Below are 17,061 nucleotides of genomic sequence, written 5' to 3'. Positions count from 1 at the left end.
GACCTCTTTCTGCTTGTATCAGGTGCTGTAGAGCACTCTTAGGGGACCTCCCATCTGTCTCTGCATCCCATGGAACATGATCTTCTAAGAAGGGCTGTCCTTGGGCACAACGTCTCATGCGCACCCAAAAATACATTTAATTCTGCTCCCATCTTTAACTTCTGGTGGTAAGGCGAGCTTAGAGGCTTCTCGCAGCATGTGGAAAGCCTCTGCCTCTGAGGGCTGGGCTGTGCACAGGTCTCTGACCATGAGCAGGTGCTGCTAGTGGCATGGGGGGGTGGGGTCAGGCCTTGCTGCTTATTCACGTGATGCAGTAGCTTTCCTATTTTAACTGACGTCCCAAAACACCCAAAAACAGCACTCCTAGATTAGCAGCTGATAGTGGTGGTACTTTAACCAACAGAATGGTTTCCCTCTTTTTGCGGGAAAAAACAAACAAAGCACCCCCCCCCCAGTTATTAAACTATTCAAGACTTACTTGATCTGAGTCAAGAGTAACACGCAGCCCAAGCTTAGTCATTCCGTCTTCTTTTAAGAGTTTAAGATGAGGACAGAGAGCTAAGCAGAAAGCTTTTGCCACGTTTTCAGTCAATCTGCTGTGATCAGCTGGGTCACTCAGACCATTATGTTGCTCATCATTTTCCAGGAAGAACACCTTAAGGAAAGAATTAAGACACAACATTTGAAATTTTCTAGAAAATAATGTTACTGAGATGCCATTTAAACTTTTTATGAAAGAAGACTTGAGGAGATTCTCAGGGAAAACAAGTAAAAGCCTCTGAAGACAAGCCACCTTAGGGAAAACAAACAAAACATCTTTCAAACAATAGCTATTTAAACAGTTGTGTTGCGGTCCCAAAATGCTAAGTGTCAGTTTACTTGCAGCTCAATTTGACTGACTTACCTCTGTCCACCGAATGACCTTTCCATTTGCCTTGTACTCCGAGCCGTGGAATATCTTCACGCTTGTTATAGACTCCATTGATTTGCCATCAATAGGGCTTACAACACTGCAGAGGGGAGGGAAAGTGGTAAGTTCCTACTTAACAGAAGATACAAGTTGAACAGAGAACGCTGCAAAGGAGAAGTATGTCACAGATCAAAAAGCAGTGCCTCTGGTACACCAAAGCCCAACAGGATTGCTGCAGGTTATTGTCATAACTGCAGCGCTCTGCAGTTTGAACTACTGCTGCACAGCAACTTGCCGCATCAGCTTAACAGGGCACAGACCAAAACTAGCCTCAGAAGAGAAGTCCCTGAACAAAGGTTTCTCTCAGGGTGCCAAAACCAGTGATCTCGAATACCCCTGCTAGTTGTGCCGATGATGCGAGCCCTGAATCTTCATAATGATGACTGATGACTCCTTAACGCCTGTACCCGTCACAACAGCACTTTACCACCATAAGCACTTAAGTTGCAATACAGGCTTTTCTCTTGGCTGAACTACCAAGGTAGTAGGAAACGTGCTGTTGGTGTTCAGCAGTTTTCCTTCCAGCACTACTTAATGCAAAGTAAGCACCAAGAGTGCAATGTGACCATAATACACAGGGTTCGGCACTGAGCGTTGGGGGCAGATTAGTGGTTTCCAGTAACTGGATATTAGCAATGGCAAAAGAATCCATACCATTGACAGCTTTTTAAATGGTTGCCCCAAAGCTTTACTGTCTCAGTTCTGTTCTCATTAATTGCACCTTGTCACTCAAAACAGAGCCATAAGCTTGTAATTCCTATTGATTTGAGGGCCCATGCACCTTATAAGAGCAATTAAAGTTTTAAACAAATACAGTCAAACATGTTGAGCAATTGCTTCTCTGCTTACCCCTTACTAAAGTTTTTATCATCTTCTACCCACTGAATGTGAACGTGTTCCTGAGGATCTTCAGCATCTACTTTGCCACAAGTGATGGTGAAGTCTTTCATCTCTCTCAAGGCCTGCCTCAAAGAGTCCATGTTCTCAGCAGTTATCTGGACCATCACTCCATCTAGAGAACCAAAAAATCCTCATAAGCCAAGATAAGCCACAATGAACAGACCCTATAAAAAAAAAAAATAAAGCATCCTTCCTCTTACGAGCAACAGAAAAGTTAAAAAAATCTCTTTTAACACTATGCAAGCCCATTTCTGAACTCAGATCCCTAAAACATGCAGCACTGATGGGCACTGACTAGGGAAAACAAGGATAAAACATGAAGACCATTTATCAGGTAAAGTCAGCTCTACAAACAGCCACATTTGTTTGCCCCAAAACTGCCACCTGCTCCAAGTAATGCTCAGAAACCACATGCGACTGCTTCCATTCAGATACCACCCCTGTTGGCACTGGAGGCAGCACTCCAGCACTGACAGTTTTTGTGAAGTCCATGCTTACCTGACAGTGGCAAAAGATACAGAATTTGGATTGGGTCAGCCTAAATTAGCAATAATTTAGGAATGATAGAGTTTCCCGATGTAGACTCCTTGTCTGAATCCACTTGTACCTCTATCTTGAACTAAACTGCCAATTCAGACACAGAGTGGTCTAATAACCCACAGACACTGACTTCTGTTCACAGTGTTGCTCTGCAGCCCTGACTGCTCGCCCATGAACTATACGCTCACCTAGCTACAAGCTCTCGAGTTGGTGCGGTTTTAAGGAGTTCCTGCTTGTCAGTGGAGCTGAGCTAACAACTGCATGTGTGGGCTCCTTGCATACCTCACTCACAAGCTGTAAGGAACGTGCTTAAAACCCTCCTGGCTTGCAGCATCGCAACTGTTGCAAGTTTAGACCACAAAGTTAGGTAGCTCGGCTAACAAGCAGTGGCAGCTTTCTGTCTGGTGTATGGTCATGATTTATTTCTGTCACGTGACACGTAACAAAGGTGAACAAGACCAAGAGGCACCAGAACAATAATCCTGACTTTCCTTGTTCTCATCGCATCACATAGTAACATATAAATGCACATTCATAACCTTACATAATGCAGAGCTATTAGGGAACACAGTAAGTTTAGTGGGGCTTCCTCTCCCGGTCTCTGGATTATACATTCCGTATTTCTCAGGCTCACAATTTCCTCATTCAGCCCAAACCAGTACACTGATACCACAGTCACAAGCCAGGTATTTCATATTTTACCCTTGTTTTCTTGTGCCCCTGTCCTAGTGCATCTGGGTAAGTTCCCCCTCATTAAAGGAAGCAGTTTTCTGGACTAAAAAGTAAGATAAAGCTGAAGCAGCAGCATGACTCAAATGCCCAAGGCGTAACAGCAGAGCCCTGATAACTACAGAGCTGAGCAGTGGTAGAGGGGAAGCAGCGGGCTTGCAGCAAGCAGCTCAGTTCTTACCTTCTACTATACTGGATTTGGCAAGGTAGCCTGAAGAGGATTTTAAAGCTCCACTGAACACAAAGAAGCTGGCACCAGTCACTGCAACAACAACAACAGGAGTGATTTAGTGAGGCTTTCATCAAAACAATGCCTCATACGAGAATCAGGCATCACAGCTCTATCATCCAGAGAGGCAATTAATCTAAATCAGAACAAATGCTGCTCAGAATTACACGACTATGACACGTTACACACTTGGATATGGAAAGGCAAATCATCCAGTTATTTTCTAAACTGGACAGTAGTTCTGTCAGCCTTAATAAATGTTCATGTTTTGTGACTCCCTCTCCCCACAAATGCCTCTCAGTTTCAGACTATTAATTTAGGATAACCAATTACATAATTCACCTCTAGAAGCTCTCACACAGCTGGCAAAGACTGTGCGTGAGCTGCCTATGGATCGCACTGTAACACCAACCCCCTGGAAAGACTACAGCTCAAAGCCGGCTGATTTAAAATAAGATTCTCTTAAATGATCACTGAGCATCATGAAATACGTGCTGGAAATCCCTCTGCTCATCCCATATGTAAAACAAGCAGAACGCAGGTAAGACTACCAGCCCTGAGGGATGCCCCATGCCAGAATACTGCCTGGATATGGGGGTGCTTGCCAAACAAAAGCCATTCTCTGTCTTGTTTGTTCTCATTTGGAGATAGCATAAATGTCAGAAATTTTCCCCCAAACCCCAGCATTGACATTCTCATAACACTGCTGCTGCATCATTTCAGCCTAGTGTAACAAGCATAAAGCCTGGAAATTAGATGGTCTAACTGAGGTGAACACAAGGAGTTTCTTGAAGATGCACTGTTAAAAAGCTGCTGCTGTTGGTTATTCCTATCCACCTTTTCCTCCCACTAAACCTCATCTTCCTCCTTTGACAGTATTATATAGGTAGAGCACAGGCATCCCCAGCCCCACCTCCAGGCTCCAACAATGCCAAAAGCTGCTCTCGCTATTCATGTCGAGGTGTTGCCTCAGCCAGTTACAGCACTGCGACCTCTGGAGCACCGCATGTCCTAAGCCGCATTGTGCAAGCAGCATTACCGTATTTACAAGGGAGCAAGCTGTTCGGGGCTTTATTTTATGTCTGCTGGATCTACGGAGCTGCCAGCACACCTCTCGGACAAATTCAGAACAGCACTGCTGATCAAGGAAGTGTGATGTGGACTGTACACAGGACACAAATGGCATAGCGTGCCCCTTGACACCTGAGATCATGGATTCTGCAAGGGGAATAAAGCACTGAGGCAGCAAAGAGCAGACAGAGCAACACAGTGCTATCCCTTGTGTTGCACATCTAACTCACAAAGCTGCCCATTTAGGAATGCCAGTAGTCACAATTATTTTATCTGAACCTCTAGCAGAAACAGTGAAATACAGACAAACCAACCCTGCCAGGTTCACAAAGCCACAAGCTGTAATGGCCTAAGAAGAATGGCAAGAGAGAAGTCATGCAGAGCACCGTGAGGGAACAGCCTCCTCGTGAACCCTGTCCTCACCCTTCCTCGGCTGATTATGGATGCTGATGGCCTGTGTCTGGTAATTCCCGTCATCGTTCTGAACACACACCAGATGCGAGTCTGCTTTCTCGTTGAAGCACGCTCCCCCTGCTAGAACATGCTCGTTGGATTTGTTCATGGCTTTCATCATCTGCAAACAAAAAGGTTTACCATTTTTACCATGTTTGTTGAGCAATACCATAAAGGGGTGACTCTTGGAACAGTTTAATCAGACAAAGAGTCTCAGGAGTGCTCATAGTCCTGTGCTGGACAGACTTAAGCACTTAGAACCATAAACTGCTTTTGAAAAGAGGGTTCAGGTCTTATATCATCTAGATGCTTTCAAGTGTCACCTTTCATGTAATTAAGATAACTGGTACGAAGGACAGCTGACCTACAGGTTGCAAAAGCTGCTTTCTCTAGCTATTGTAAAAAACACAACAGCTTCTTTCATTTTCTTCTCTCTTCATGTAGTCTTAGACTATGAGATTTTAGATCTTAAATGAAAACTGACGGAGTCACCTATCTCTGGAATTTGTTTCAAAACCAAAAATTATATACTTGCTTAAAGGAAAAAAAAAAGGCTAATTAAGTTACATCTCTCGCAGTGAAAACCCTGCAGAGAAGGAAAATGCTGACATCTCTGAACAGCGCTCAGACTCCTATCCTCTGCTTTCTGTAGCTGAGAGCACGCATGCTACACACAACACATTTATCTTCCTCAGTCTAACATAAAACCTTAATTACAGTGTCAGAAACATTAGTTGATGCTCACTATTGACAAATGTGCACAGGTGTAATGTTTGGGGAGGAAACTTAATTAAGATTTTGCATCAGACAGCAGCGTATTTCATTATCTAGTTTATCATGTCATGCTCCAGAAACAAGATTTTAGCTCGACAGCAGCCATCTTTATGGAGTCCAGCAGCTGCTTTTAGCATAACGAGAAAAAATTGGACATGGCAACTGTATTTAGTAACAAGGCAACTCATTAAAAAAGGACAGTCATCTTTCCTGAGGGACTAAATAGTTTCAGACAGGCAACTGAGCATCACTAGAAGTTGCAGAAAACTAAAATAATTTTGAAGAAAAACCTATGTATTTAATAGAAAAACTAGAGATTAATATTTAATCTGTTAATTGCAGTCTGAATTCTCCCCATTTAATGCATGCAATAGATTTAAAATGAGTTTTTCACTTTCAAGACAGTTTGAGTGACACTGTCCTAATTAAATATTGCTTTACTTGGGGGAAAAAGTAAAGGTCTGGTGGCTTAATCCAGCTTAATTCAAACTACACTCGGATGAAAAATCTCTAGCAATTCAACCTTTCAACTGGATTGCAGGCAATAGTGCTAAATAAATAACACTTTCTCCTTTTAAAAAGCTGAGTCCTCACTTCACATTGGAAAGAGAACCCAAGCACGATGGTTTTGCTATGCTGCATAACACAGGAATTTTCTTGGAGTCCAGCCTAGTGCAACATCTAATACAGGGCTGATGCTAACGCTCTTGTAAACATCAGGCACAACTAACACTTGCTGAACTGCAGCTTGTGTGCGGTTGTTCTACTCACCGCTCTGCAATAACTACAACATCATTGTGTTATCAGCATTATTTTCATCCTAAATCCAAAGCACAGCACCATACCAGCCACTAAGAAGAAAATTAACTCTATCCCAGCCGAAACCATGATGTGTGAACACATATCTAATGCATGCAAACTTTACTGACCTTCTCCATTTTCAGCATCAAGAATTAATACACCCTTTAGCAGAACCTTTATTTTCTTGCTTCATCAGTTTCCTCTTTTTAAATTTCCATAAAACCATTTTTAATATGAGTTTACTCAAATGCTTCTTGCAGGGAAATTTCCTGATGTGATAAAGCTGTATTCTGCTCTGATACTACAAGAGCTTTTAAAAATACCATTTTGCCCAGGAGCTTTGCTCTTGTTCCGACTTCTGATTGGTTTCAAAATACTACATTTACCCCCTCCTGTTCAGACAGACCACAAAATTAATCATCCTCTCCATTGCCTTCTGTCATTATTGTTCAAATATTCTGTCACTCAGCTTTCTCAACAGCACTAAATCCTGAAGAAACTGATTGATTTTCTCAGACTAGAAATCAAGTATAGCATTTAGATGCAGAGAGATTTTACATACAGCAATCTAACAAATATGAATAAATGCTGCAAGTATGCACACACAACATAGATGAGAAAAGTTAATGCACTTTTTCCTCCGAGTTTACCTCAAGTGTAAAATTTGTCAACTTGCTCAAATCAAAATGGTATTTGCAATCCTCTAATATTTTCTACTCTTTACAATTACACTTTATATGTAAACAATTAAAAAGCCTAAAGGAAAAAAGAAATCATCTCTCCTGCCTTATTAACACTAAACCGAATTGCATTTTTCCTGTGGAGCCACCATCACTTGCTCTCAAAAAAGTGTGTGCATCATCTGAGTGTTATCGTCTGAGTTTGAGGCAGTTTTCCCCAGTGGTAGTGAAGAGAATAAAATTTCTTTAGATCTCAGGTCCTCCAACCACAAAGAAACTGTAAATAAATATATTTCTTTTAAGCGTTACCTCATTGTATCTGTTGCTGGGAATTTTGATGCTGGTTTTTCTGACTTCCATGTCAACCACTAAACCTTGGACCACAGGCAGCGTGTACTGGTAATTTCTGAAGTCCTGGTAATTAAAACAAGTTTTTAAAAGTTAGGCATGATGATCGTAATTAACACTGTAGGTTTCATAACTTTCCTAATGGCCAACAGTTAGCTCATTAAAATAATTATCATCAGTGTCTTGAAAAGCAGGGAGGGAGGGAAACGTCCCAGCTTGTAACCTACAGAATCAAAGTACACAGATGAAAAACCATCATTGTGCCCGTTAGTCATTTCACTGATTTTCTTACATCAAAATTAACGTTCTCCAGCATTGAATACAAGGAAATTTGTTCTCTGTGTTCTGTTACATTACTGGACAGCATTATTAGTTTTTTTTCTAGCACTGAGATTAGGTCATGCATCCAAGAGAATTTTCTATATGGAAAATATTAGCGAAGTAGGAAGAGCTGATAAGTTCACTTCAGCTGAAGCTCTGTACAGCAGAGAGCTGTGACTAAACACTGTGATGACCTAGCACTTGTGAGGAAGGAAGCAGAGCAACTGTTGCACTTATTTCCAGATCCAAACATTCTCAGGTCGCCAGGTTTGGGGTGTTTAGGGAACCTTTTTACAATTCACCTGCTGTCAAAATCTAAAGTCCAATACCAGCAACAGCAGGCAATTCACCCAAATGCCCACTACCTCCTCTCATCACCTTTTAAGCATGCCAGCTACTACATGCAACAGGAGTCCAGTTCTCCCCACATGACCATGCACACCGATGGAACGTACAAACTGAGTCTCAGCACTTACTGCAAGAAGGTTCATAATCGTATGTCCAGTCTCTCCAAACAAAGGCTTACGAAATCTGACACTAAAAAGTGGGCATGGATAAACTAGGATAAAATAAAACAGAAAAAGTCAAATTCAACTTTGCATACCGAGATTCTGCAAAAAACAGACTCAAATACAAGCTCCTCACTTGAACGTGGCAAGCAGCAGCAAAAGATGAGATTGGAAAGAAGGCCAGAGTTTAAAAAGCTAAAGAGAAGAAGGGTGTAACATCATAACGCACCTCACACAGGTCATGGCTCCTTGCCCACCACACTAGAAGCGGTAAGAACAATTACATGGAAAGCTTCTAAGTGCCATGCTGCAAGACTGAACCTCATGATCTGGACCCTGATTGCAAAGATGGCCTTTCTGAATACCTTTTTCAAAATACTTCTTAGAAACATCTTCTCCCTTTTTTATGACCGTCATGCCACTCTCCACCATAGCATCCTAAGCCTTTAGTTTCCGTTGCTGACATATTACATTCAAGTAACCATATTGAGATGATTTCATGTTCTGTTTTCATAATTTCATATGAATGTGGCAAATTCTCTACAGGAGTATGTAAAACTGAATTAAAAGGACATTTACAGTATGTCAACAATGCAGAATACCTGCATTCCTTGGCTGACTTGACCATACCTGTAACACACCTCTGATGCAATTCCTCGTGTAGCGTATGGATATGGCTACATTACACTATGTTGCAGCAGAAGCCCTAACAGAGCTTGAAACATGACTCACACAGTAATATGTAACGCCAAGGTCTTCTAAACGTGTATTTGAAGGAAGGTTCCTAAACTATGCTCAGGCAACCACCCAGCCCGATTTTCCAAACTGCCATACATCTTCATAGTTCCCACTGCAGTCAGAAGGGGCTGCAAAAGCTCAGCAGTTGGAATTAAATCATCAGGATTTCCATATAGAAATGAACACCAGCTTCTGCACACTGATGCGGCATCTGGAAAGTATCACAGCTCCTACACAAGCACTGTGCAGCTGACCAGCTCAGGCACTGTGTCCTGATGCACCAAGAGGTGCTGAATTTCCTGTGTCTGCCACCCCGGCTGCGTACAGCAGCTCAGCTCCATCCCAGACACACTGCACACACAAGCCTTCGAGCTGTATGGTTGATCTGCAGATGCTCAGCAGCCATTTTCTGGCTATCTAGCAGCCCAGCGTGACTCCTGCAACTCATCTGCTGCACATCCAGCAGAATTGGACAGGTGGCAGAAATCTGACAAATTCCACCAGCAAAAAGGATGTACCCAAGGAAACCTGGGACACAAATGCAGCCCTTACCTGGAGGGGACTGAAGAAGTGATCTGCAGCACAGGACAAGTGAATATGCCCAAATCCAACCCTATAGAAGCTATAGAAGCAACTCAAACCCCAGCTTCCCATTAAACCCAGAGCAGGCACTTCTGCCTGTGAGTATCAGAACATTTATTTCTGTGCTCAAAAACAGATGTCACAGCCAAAAAACAGATGTCACAACCAAAATATGAGCATCTTTGTTTGTTTTTCTAAATGCTGATGGGAATAAATACACTACTTAAAAACCTCACAGATGCACACAAAAACGTACACACCTTTAACACTAATGTTTTTTTGGACAAGTTTAATCTACATTCCTCATCCTCAGAAAGGAAGACTTGAAGATTTCCTTTTTCCCTTCCAATAACATTTTATTTTATGAAAATTCCCAAACAGCTTTCCCTACACGTCACAAGTTACATTTAAAAATGAATGTAGGACATATTCTAAATTTTCCTTCGTTAAATTTATGGAAATATTGATAAGTGCATGTGAAAAAACATTAACAACGACACAGGAATTCAGATTTACAAGACGTGCCAATTAAAGCAGCAGATGAGCAGGACAGCAAATTTTTGGCCCATCATGGTGGACAGACTTCCAGTAATCTCTTTGCTCCAGTGATGGACAGTGTCTTTTGAAAAAGATTTTATCATAACTTAATGCTAATTCCATGCTAGCTGCTAAGATTTTAATTAGCTGAAACACTCTCTCCACCTTAATTTTTATTAGTTGCAACAGAATTTTCCTAACAAATTGCCACATCAGTTGCCCCCACATAAATATTGTTGTTCTCAGAACAACGAGCATGGTTTTACAAACCTAAAAGCAAACACACTTCCATTTCAGCATGGAAAGAACCTAACATCTCAAAGGCTCTCATTTGTCCTAACCACACCAACTAAATCAGACTTGTTCTCCACATTACCCTATTTCAGGTCACCAAGTGAAAGACAAGCAATTACTCCAAACTGGATTTGTCTCCATGAAAAGCTCACTCACTGATCAACTCTCACAGCTGTAAAAAAGCCGTAGGTCATATCAAGACCTCAGGACTGCTGTGCTATTAGCTGGATGCAATCTGGGTATGAAACACCAACAACAACAATTTTTACTTGCCCGTTTAAGCTCACGTGACTTTGGTAGGTAACAATTTAGGGCTGGGTGTGTGTGCTCTAAATCAGAACGCATTCTTCTGCAGAAATAATTGCAGCCAAAAGAATGCATGTTACTTACGTCTGTATTCAGCTCCAAGTCTCAACATCAGCCGAATGGGGAACACTTTAGCCCAGGGCGTCTCCCACTTCTGAATGAGGATGCCAAACAAGTAGGGTGGGGTTGGGAGCACCAGGTCCTGCAGGGACTGATACGTAGCTGCAACGTACAAGAACCCTCCGTGTTCTTTGCTTCCAAGAAAGCTCTGGCTGAAAAAGGAGTGTCCCAGGTTGCCCACAACATTACCTGTGAACAAAAATACTCATATTACATCACTAGATCGAGAGTTACATCAAAAATTTAAAGAGTTTTTCACGAGAAAAAGAATCATTAAACTCACTTTGCTTCCTGAAGCATTAATGCCTACCACTAACACAAGAAGCAATGATTTGCTGCAGACAGGAACTCGGGTCCCCTTTGGAAAAAACTGTGCCACCTGTTATGAAATAACTTGTAGACTAGAGCCACCAAAGCTATGGTATCGCTGCTTGATCCCCCTTTGGTGATAACAGATACTCACTGACTGTTACTGGTAGGAAGTCAGATTTGTAGGAACGTGCACAAACAGCTTATTTTCTGCACCTGCCTGGCTGAGCCATGCCTGCAAGCGTTACCAGGACAGTACATACAATCACAAACCCACCACCTCTCCTTTTTTCTCCTTCTTTCCAGCTGCACACACATATAAAGCAATACATTCCAAAATACGTACGATGCCTACTCATTTTCCACGGAAAACAGCAGTACCTTGACACACATGTTGTCTCGGAATGGAGCATACAATTTATTTTGTAACCAATATGTAGCTCAAGGGGTAAAGCAGACTGAGAACTGAGGTTGCCATGATCTGACAACTTCTTCATGGCTGGCAAAAATGATTCAGTGAATTAATTTCAGTTAAAAAATAACAGGTGGAGCATGGGGAATGAGCAGGGAGGGAGACATGTCTTGAGCATGTTTCAAGCAGTCAAGGAGGTGAAATGGAGGGGATGGTGCATCCCAGGGATAGCCAGGAAGAGGAAGGGTAGCTCAGGCCAGTACTGCTGCCTGCAGCCTCCCCCTGGCACTACAGAAGCTCACTGGAAGCCTGTGTTCAGCACCTCCCAGGCACTCAAGAGATTTCCACTGCAGAAGCTGCTGATGACTGAACCCAACTTTTAGACCCAGCTGTGATTGAAGGTGGTGCGCACCTGGTCAAATGATTAATGCCCACTGGTTGTCCTCTCATTTAGGCAAACCACTGGGGTGCCTGCTCAGTCATATTGAAGATATAGGTCATTTTAAGAACTACACAAAAGAGTATTTGCTTAATTAGTATACTTTATGTAAAACGCAACTGAGACAGACACAGGGGAGAAACACCACTAATTTTTACTCTAATTCTTATTCTTTGATGCCCTTAATTTCCAAAAATGTTTATGCTGGAATGGCTGAATAAATCTGAAAGTTGATTAGATTATTATAGCAGCCAGTGCAGCACTTAACATCAGAGCAAAGAACCACAGTGTAATTCCTTTTATCAAATGACAACGACAGCATGCAAATAATGAGCAGAACAGCCTGCAGACAGAGGGGCTGCTAAGTAGCAGTGTCTACTCTTTTTCCCCACCACCTCATAATGGGGCATTTGTATCTGAACTCAGAAAATACAAAGGAAGGGAAGGCAGAGAAGGAAGAAATGCTGTCCCCCTTCTTCAACATGCACATCATCTAGACACAGAAACTGGAGTCTTTCTCCCTCTTAGACACCAACATGCTAAGACAAACTGACACACAAACACTAGGTCTTAAGTAAAAACATGTCACAGAAATGCAACTATGACATCCTCAGTAACACAAAATGATCATTAAGTAAAGCCTTCTCAATTTTTATACTGCAAAACACCCTAAAAATCATATAAAGACATTTACAGATGCAGTAAAATAAATACAGTATGTGCAGTTTTGGCCAGCAAAGGAAAAATTAACCAATGAGTCCTTTCAAGACCGTCCCTTACACGAATGCCCTGTGAAAGTCCCAAGTCACAGCAACACTCCCAAAGCCAGTCCTGGCATGAGAGCAGTACAGCTATTCCTGGGCACCTTGCTGAAGCTGTCTTTGTTGTTGTTGTTGTTGTGCCCACAAGGTGCTGCACAAACAAAGCTCTTCAGTTCTCTGGTAAAGGGCAACAGGCTTCGGCTGCGCAGGCACCCCATGGCAGGCTCGGGCTCATTCATAGCTTGCTGCTATTCTGAGAAGTTGACTTTTTAGTTTTACAGATAGACACAAGCCAGAGCTGACACCATCAACCTGGGCCAGATTCCAGAACTCTTACAGTGGTTACAATTTCTGTGATGCTCAGCTGAGCATACCTGGTGTAAAATAGCCATTAGTTAACCTGAGAGATTAACGTGACTAACAGAGCTACATCAGACATTGTCAGCTGCTGAGAAGCACTGCTCCTGCCCCTGTGCAGACAGATTTCTGTCGGCCTGTGCTGTGACACTACAGCCTGCTCGGTGAATACATTGCTAATGCTAGTGAGTGCAACCCAATGCCTCAATTCGTGTTCATGAAAAAGATTTTCTTTGATCTAAAATAGCTGTTGGCACCTTTCTATCTCAACTCCACTCATTTGCTTTAGCAGTTCCCACCTACCCTCAATAATCTCCTCTTCATTTATATTTCCTTTTTTCCCTTCCCATCTGTTCTTAGCCAAACAGAAGCTACAGGCCTGAGAGTAAAATTAGTTGGTGAGGTTCTTGATTCCAACAACGCGATCATAATGTATGAAGTGCATGAAATGCTGAACTGAATTTAATGCCGGACCCTTTTCTGAACTATTTTTTGTGTGAAAGAGGCCAGGCAGAGGGAAGCTGTAGAGCTCCGTCCACTTGTGTGAGGCGAGGTGCTGCCCACTGGGATGACAAAGCAAGCAGACATTTCCACTTGTGACTGATGCCAAGTGCTGCAGCAGAAGGGGACGACTACTTATTTTTTCCGTTTCAGGAGATGGAACTTCAAGACTCACACGCTTGGGCTGCCTTAATGAGAAGCTTTTCAGCTAAGAGAACTATGAAAAATCCCCTCAGAGTGGAACCTACAACGAGCTGTTCAGCACCTTGCCCCCCCAAGCCACAGCAGAACAAGGTATTCCTACAGACACAAGCAGCTCGCAGTACGAGCTCTGATACGTTACCACTATTAAAAGGGCCAACTATGGGGGCGATGCAGTTGTGCTGCAAGTCATTATTTATAAGAACGTGCAACAGCCTGCTTTGCAGAGAGCATGGGAACAACCAAGGGAGTGTTCTCCCAAGCACCTCTCTCGTACCCTTTTCAACCAGCAAAGGCAAGTCAAAAAGCTGGGTTTCTCCCACAAAATATTTCTGACCTGTCCAGGGTTTGACAGTCTTTCCTGTCATGTCTTTGAAGGTGGTTCTAAGTCAAGGTCCCACTGGTAAGTTACTAAATACTCATATTTGTCAGTAAATTCCCATTCACTTTTATATTTATGTGGATACAAAGTACTTAAACGTGTCATAACGCCACCTTAAATAAACAGCAGCTATTAGCAACTTGACAAGGTCAAACCCAGCCCACTGCACCGTTACACATTAGACGCGCAGAACTGTATTTCAGAAGCCTGTAGAGAAAGTGTAGCTGTCAGAAGAACCATCAGAAGGAAGCCATCGTTCTCAGAACTATATAATTTCATTTACAAAATATCACAACTTCCTTTCTAAAGTAACTCAGAGTGAACAGAAGGGTGCCTTTCCTTATACTAAGTTCCAGCCCCTGACACCAGACAATTCGTATTATTTGGAAGTGCCATAAACGTGTATGATGCAGCTAAAGCAACTCTGCAGGAGGTCAGTATTTATTCTCTTTCTCAGTTATACTAGGTTACCCTTGACCTCAAATCTTAAGCACCTCTACAAAGTCCTTTAAAAAAAACAAACATGCTTGTAACCACTGATGTGACTATCTCCAGTAATGATCCATACTGCGTATTGAATTCTTCACTTAGGTGTCTTCCTCTGATGAACAATGCCATTTGCTTATCAGTTTGGCAATCCCTTCTGGGCTCAAATAAAATAGTTTATACCAGGAAAGGTGAAGAAAAAAATATTCCCGTGTTTGTTTACTGCCTTCAGTACGTGATGAAGCCATTTGGGTGTTTTTACCAGAAACGGATGAAGTTAAATTCCTGATCTATGCTCCATGCCATTCAGTTAATCTCGGGTCAAAAAGCTGGTACTAGCATCCAGTCTCAGGGAAAGTATATACATATTGCTTGGAAGAGAGGAAGCTGCATCTACCTGGCCTCATTCCACTGTCACCAGTAACAACCAAGACCTGCCAAGTACCGAACACCACGCCAACATCCTGAAAGTTCAGACATCCTAGACCTGCAGCAAGAAATGCAAGGATCAATCACCTGGGATCAATCTTGCCAGATGGATTTTCTTCAAGAGCAAATGAGCACATAGCCTTTGGAAAACCAGCACAAACCCAGTCCCTACCACACAAATGTCCACAAAGAGACACAGAGGAGACATGACTGTGGATGTAACTTAATCACACAACACATCTGTAGCAGATGCCATTATTCAGAAAAAAAAAAAAAAAAACAACACAAAACTCAACATTCAAACTTCTGACCATACTCAGCATCTTCGTATTGAAACACATCAGCAACTGATTTGAAATTCTCTTACTCATATTAGCAACAGACACGATGCTTCACTTACTATCATTGTGAGCAGCAGTTACCAGCATCCAAAGCTTCCTCAGACTAGACTGTGTCAGTCTTCCAAACAATCACTCTCCCCCCTTATATGTTTGATTTTGTATCCGTCTTTCCATATCACACTTGCAGGGGTGTGTTATTCACTCAGTTAACCTGTTCTCTGTTCAGAATATCTATGTGGACTTCTCCATAGCTCTCACCTGTTTTAGCTACCAGCTGACATAAAACCAGGCTGGGTAAGACATACCCAAAGCCGTGATTGGGGTAGAACACCCCCAGAACCATGGAGATCACAAAGCCATTTCAAGCTGCTGCCATACTTGTGCTTTCCCTACAAAAGTAACAGTAGCATTTATTGTATTCCACCAAAGCTGATGTACTAAAGCGTATCTGGCAGCTCTGTATTAACACATCCAACTGCTTCAAAATACCCATTCACAGGGACAGAAGTTCTCATTTTTCCATTCACTAGACCTCCTGCCAGGCTTATAGCCAACAGACAAGGATAATCATGGGATTACTACCACAACAGTACAACTACTACAACTACAACAGAAATCATTAGCTTTCAATTTCGAAACAAGAAAGGCAACACAGCAGGGAGCTCGATGATGGAGGTGCCAAAGGAAAAACAGAACAAGAGTAACAACAGCAGTTAATACTTGCCTTAATTAACAACTTTACAATTTATTATAGCTCACATACATACAATCTATAGTGAAAAATGCCATTTTTCTTTCAAACTCTCTCAGTTGTTTTACAATTAGGGAGTCTTAACATTACACTACAGCTTGAGGTTGAGCACTTCCCCTAAGAAGAAAACTAATGAAGATTCAGAGCGGTTTTGCACCCGACTGACATCTTATCCACACCGAAACTGGAGACGAATCTGAAGGGCAAACTGCAAACGTTCCTGCTGGCAGCTCGGAGGCCTGGGCTCTGCTACTGCTACCTGCACATGCCAGAACCATGGTCTGCAAACGGCTGAGTGCACAGAGGACAGGACTCGTTCTCCAGAAACAAGATAGACTTTGAGGAGAGCAGAAATATCTGGAGAGAGGCATGAGTGCACACAAGTTTGTGCTTCCAGGTTTGAATGCAGAATTCAAAATTGAGCAGGAAAAGCTAGTAACTAAGTGTGACTCGTGAAAAAAAGGAATCACTAGGGATATGGACTTTACTGAAATAAACAAGGGGAGGGAACGCTATATATTCTGGTTCTAAACAAAGCAGCAGCAAAACCAAACCTTTTCCAAAACAGAATCAGTATCACTGTATGCAAGTCTTGTTTCCATTCCGATAAAAAATAATATGTCTTTTTGTTTTATGACAGTTTTTAAATAAACACTTACTAGAGGAGATAAGTAAGAAACGTCAGAATTTATTTTAGTGTCCTCATTGCAAAATAAATTTAAACCAATAGATAATGAAAAATGAGACTGTGAGGCAGTTTCAAATAGTTCCTAATTTCTAGTGGGAATTC

At 42.2% G+C, this 17,061-nt stretch overlaps 1 protein-coding gene across 3 annotated transcripts in view; it reads right to left on the bottom strand.

Moving 5' to 3' along the window:
• Window positions 1–17,061, bottom strand: part of ZFYVE9 (zinc finger FYVE-type containing 9) — a 59,631-nt gene that overhangs the window by 2,824 nt on the left and 39,746 nt on the right. For all 3 annotated transcript variants that reach the window (XM_083846985.1, XM_083846987.1, XM_083846986.1), the window contains 8 exons: window positions 10,867–11,091; window positions 8,293–8,375; window positions 7,457–7,561; window positions 4,863–5,013; window positions 3,321–3,401; window positions 1,820–1,982; window positions 905–1,010; window positions 479–655 (listed from right to left, as the gene is read on the bottom strand). In XM_083846985.1, coding sequence (XP_083703111.1) covers window positions 479–655; window positions 905–1,010; window positions 1,820–1,982; window positions 3,321–3,401; window positions 4,863–5,013; window positions 7,457–7,561; window positions 8,293–8,375; window positions 10,867–11,091 — 1,091 coding nt within the window. The remainder of the gene's footprint in view (window positions 1–478; window positions 656–904; window positions 1,011–1,819; window positions 1,983–3,320; window positions 3,402–4,862; window positions 5,014–7,456; window positions 7,562–8,292; window positions 8,376–10,866; window positions 11,092–17,061) is intronic.

The sequence above is a fragment of the Anser anser genome, assembly GCF_964211835.1.
Source record: "Anser anser genome assembly, chromosome: 8".
Taxonomy (NCBI): Eukaryota; Metazoa; Chordata; class Aves; order Anseriformes; family Anatidae; genus Anser; species Anser anser.
Note: the sequence above shows the minus strand (reverse complement) of the source record. Positions and strands in the feature narration are given on the sequence as shown.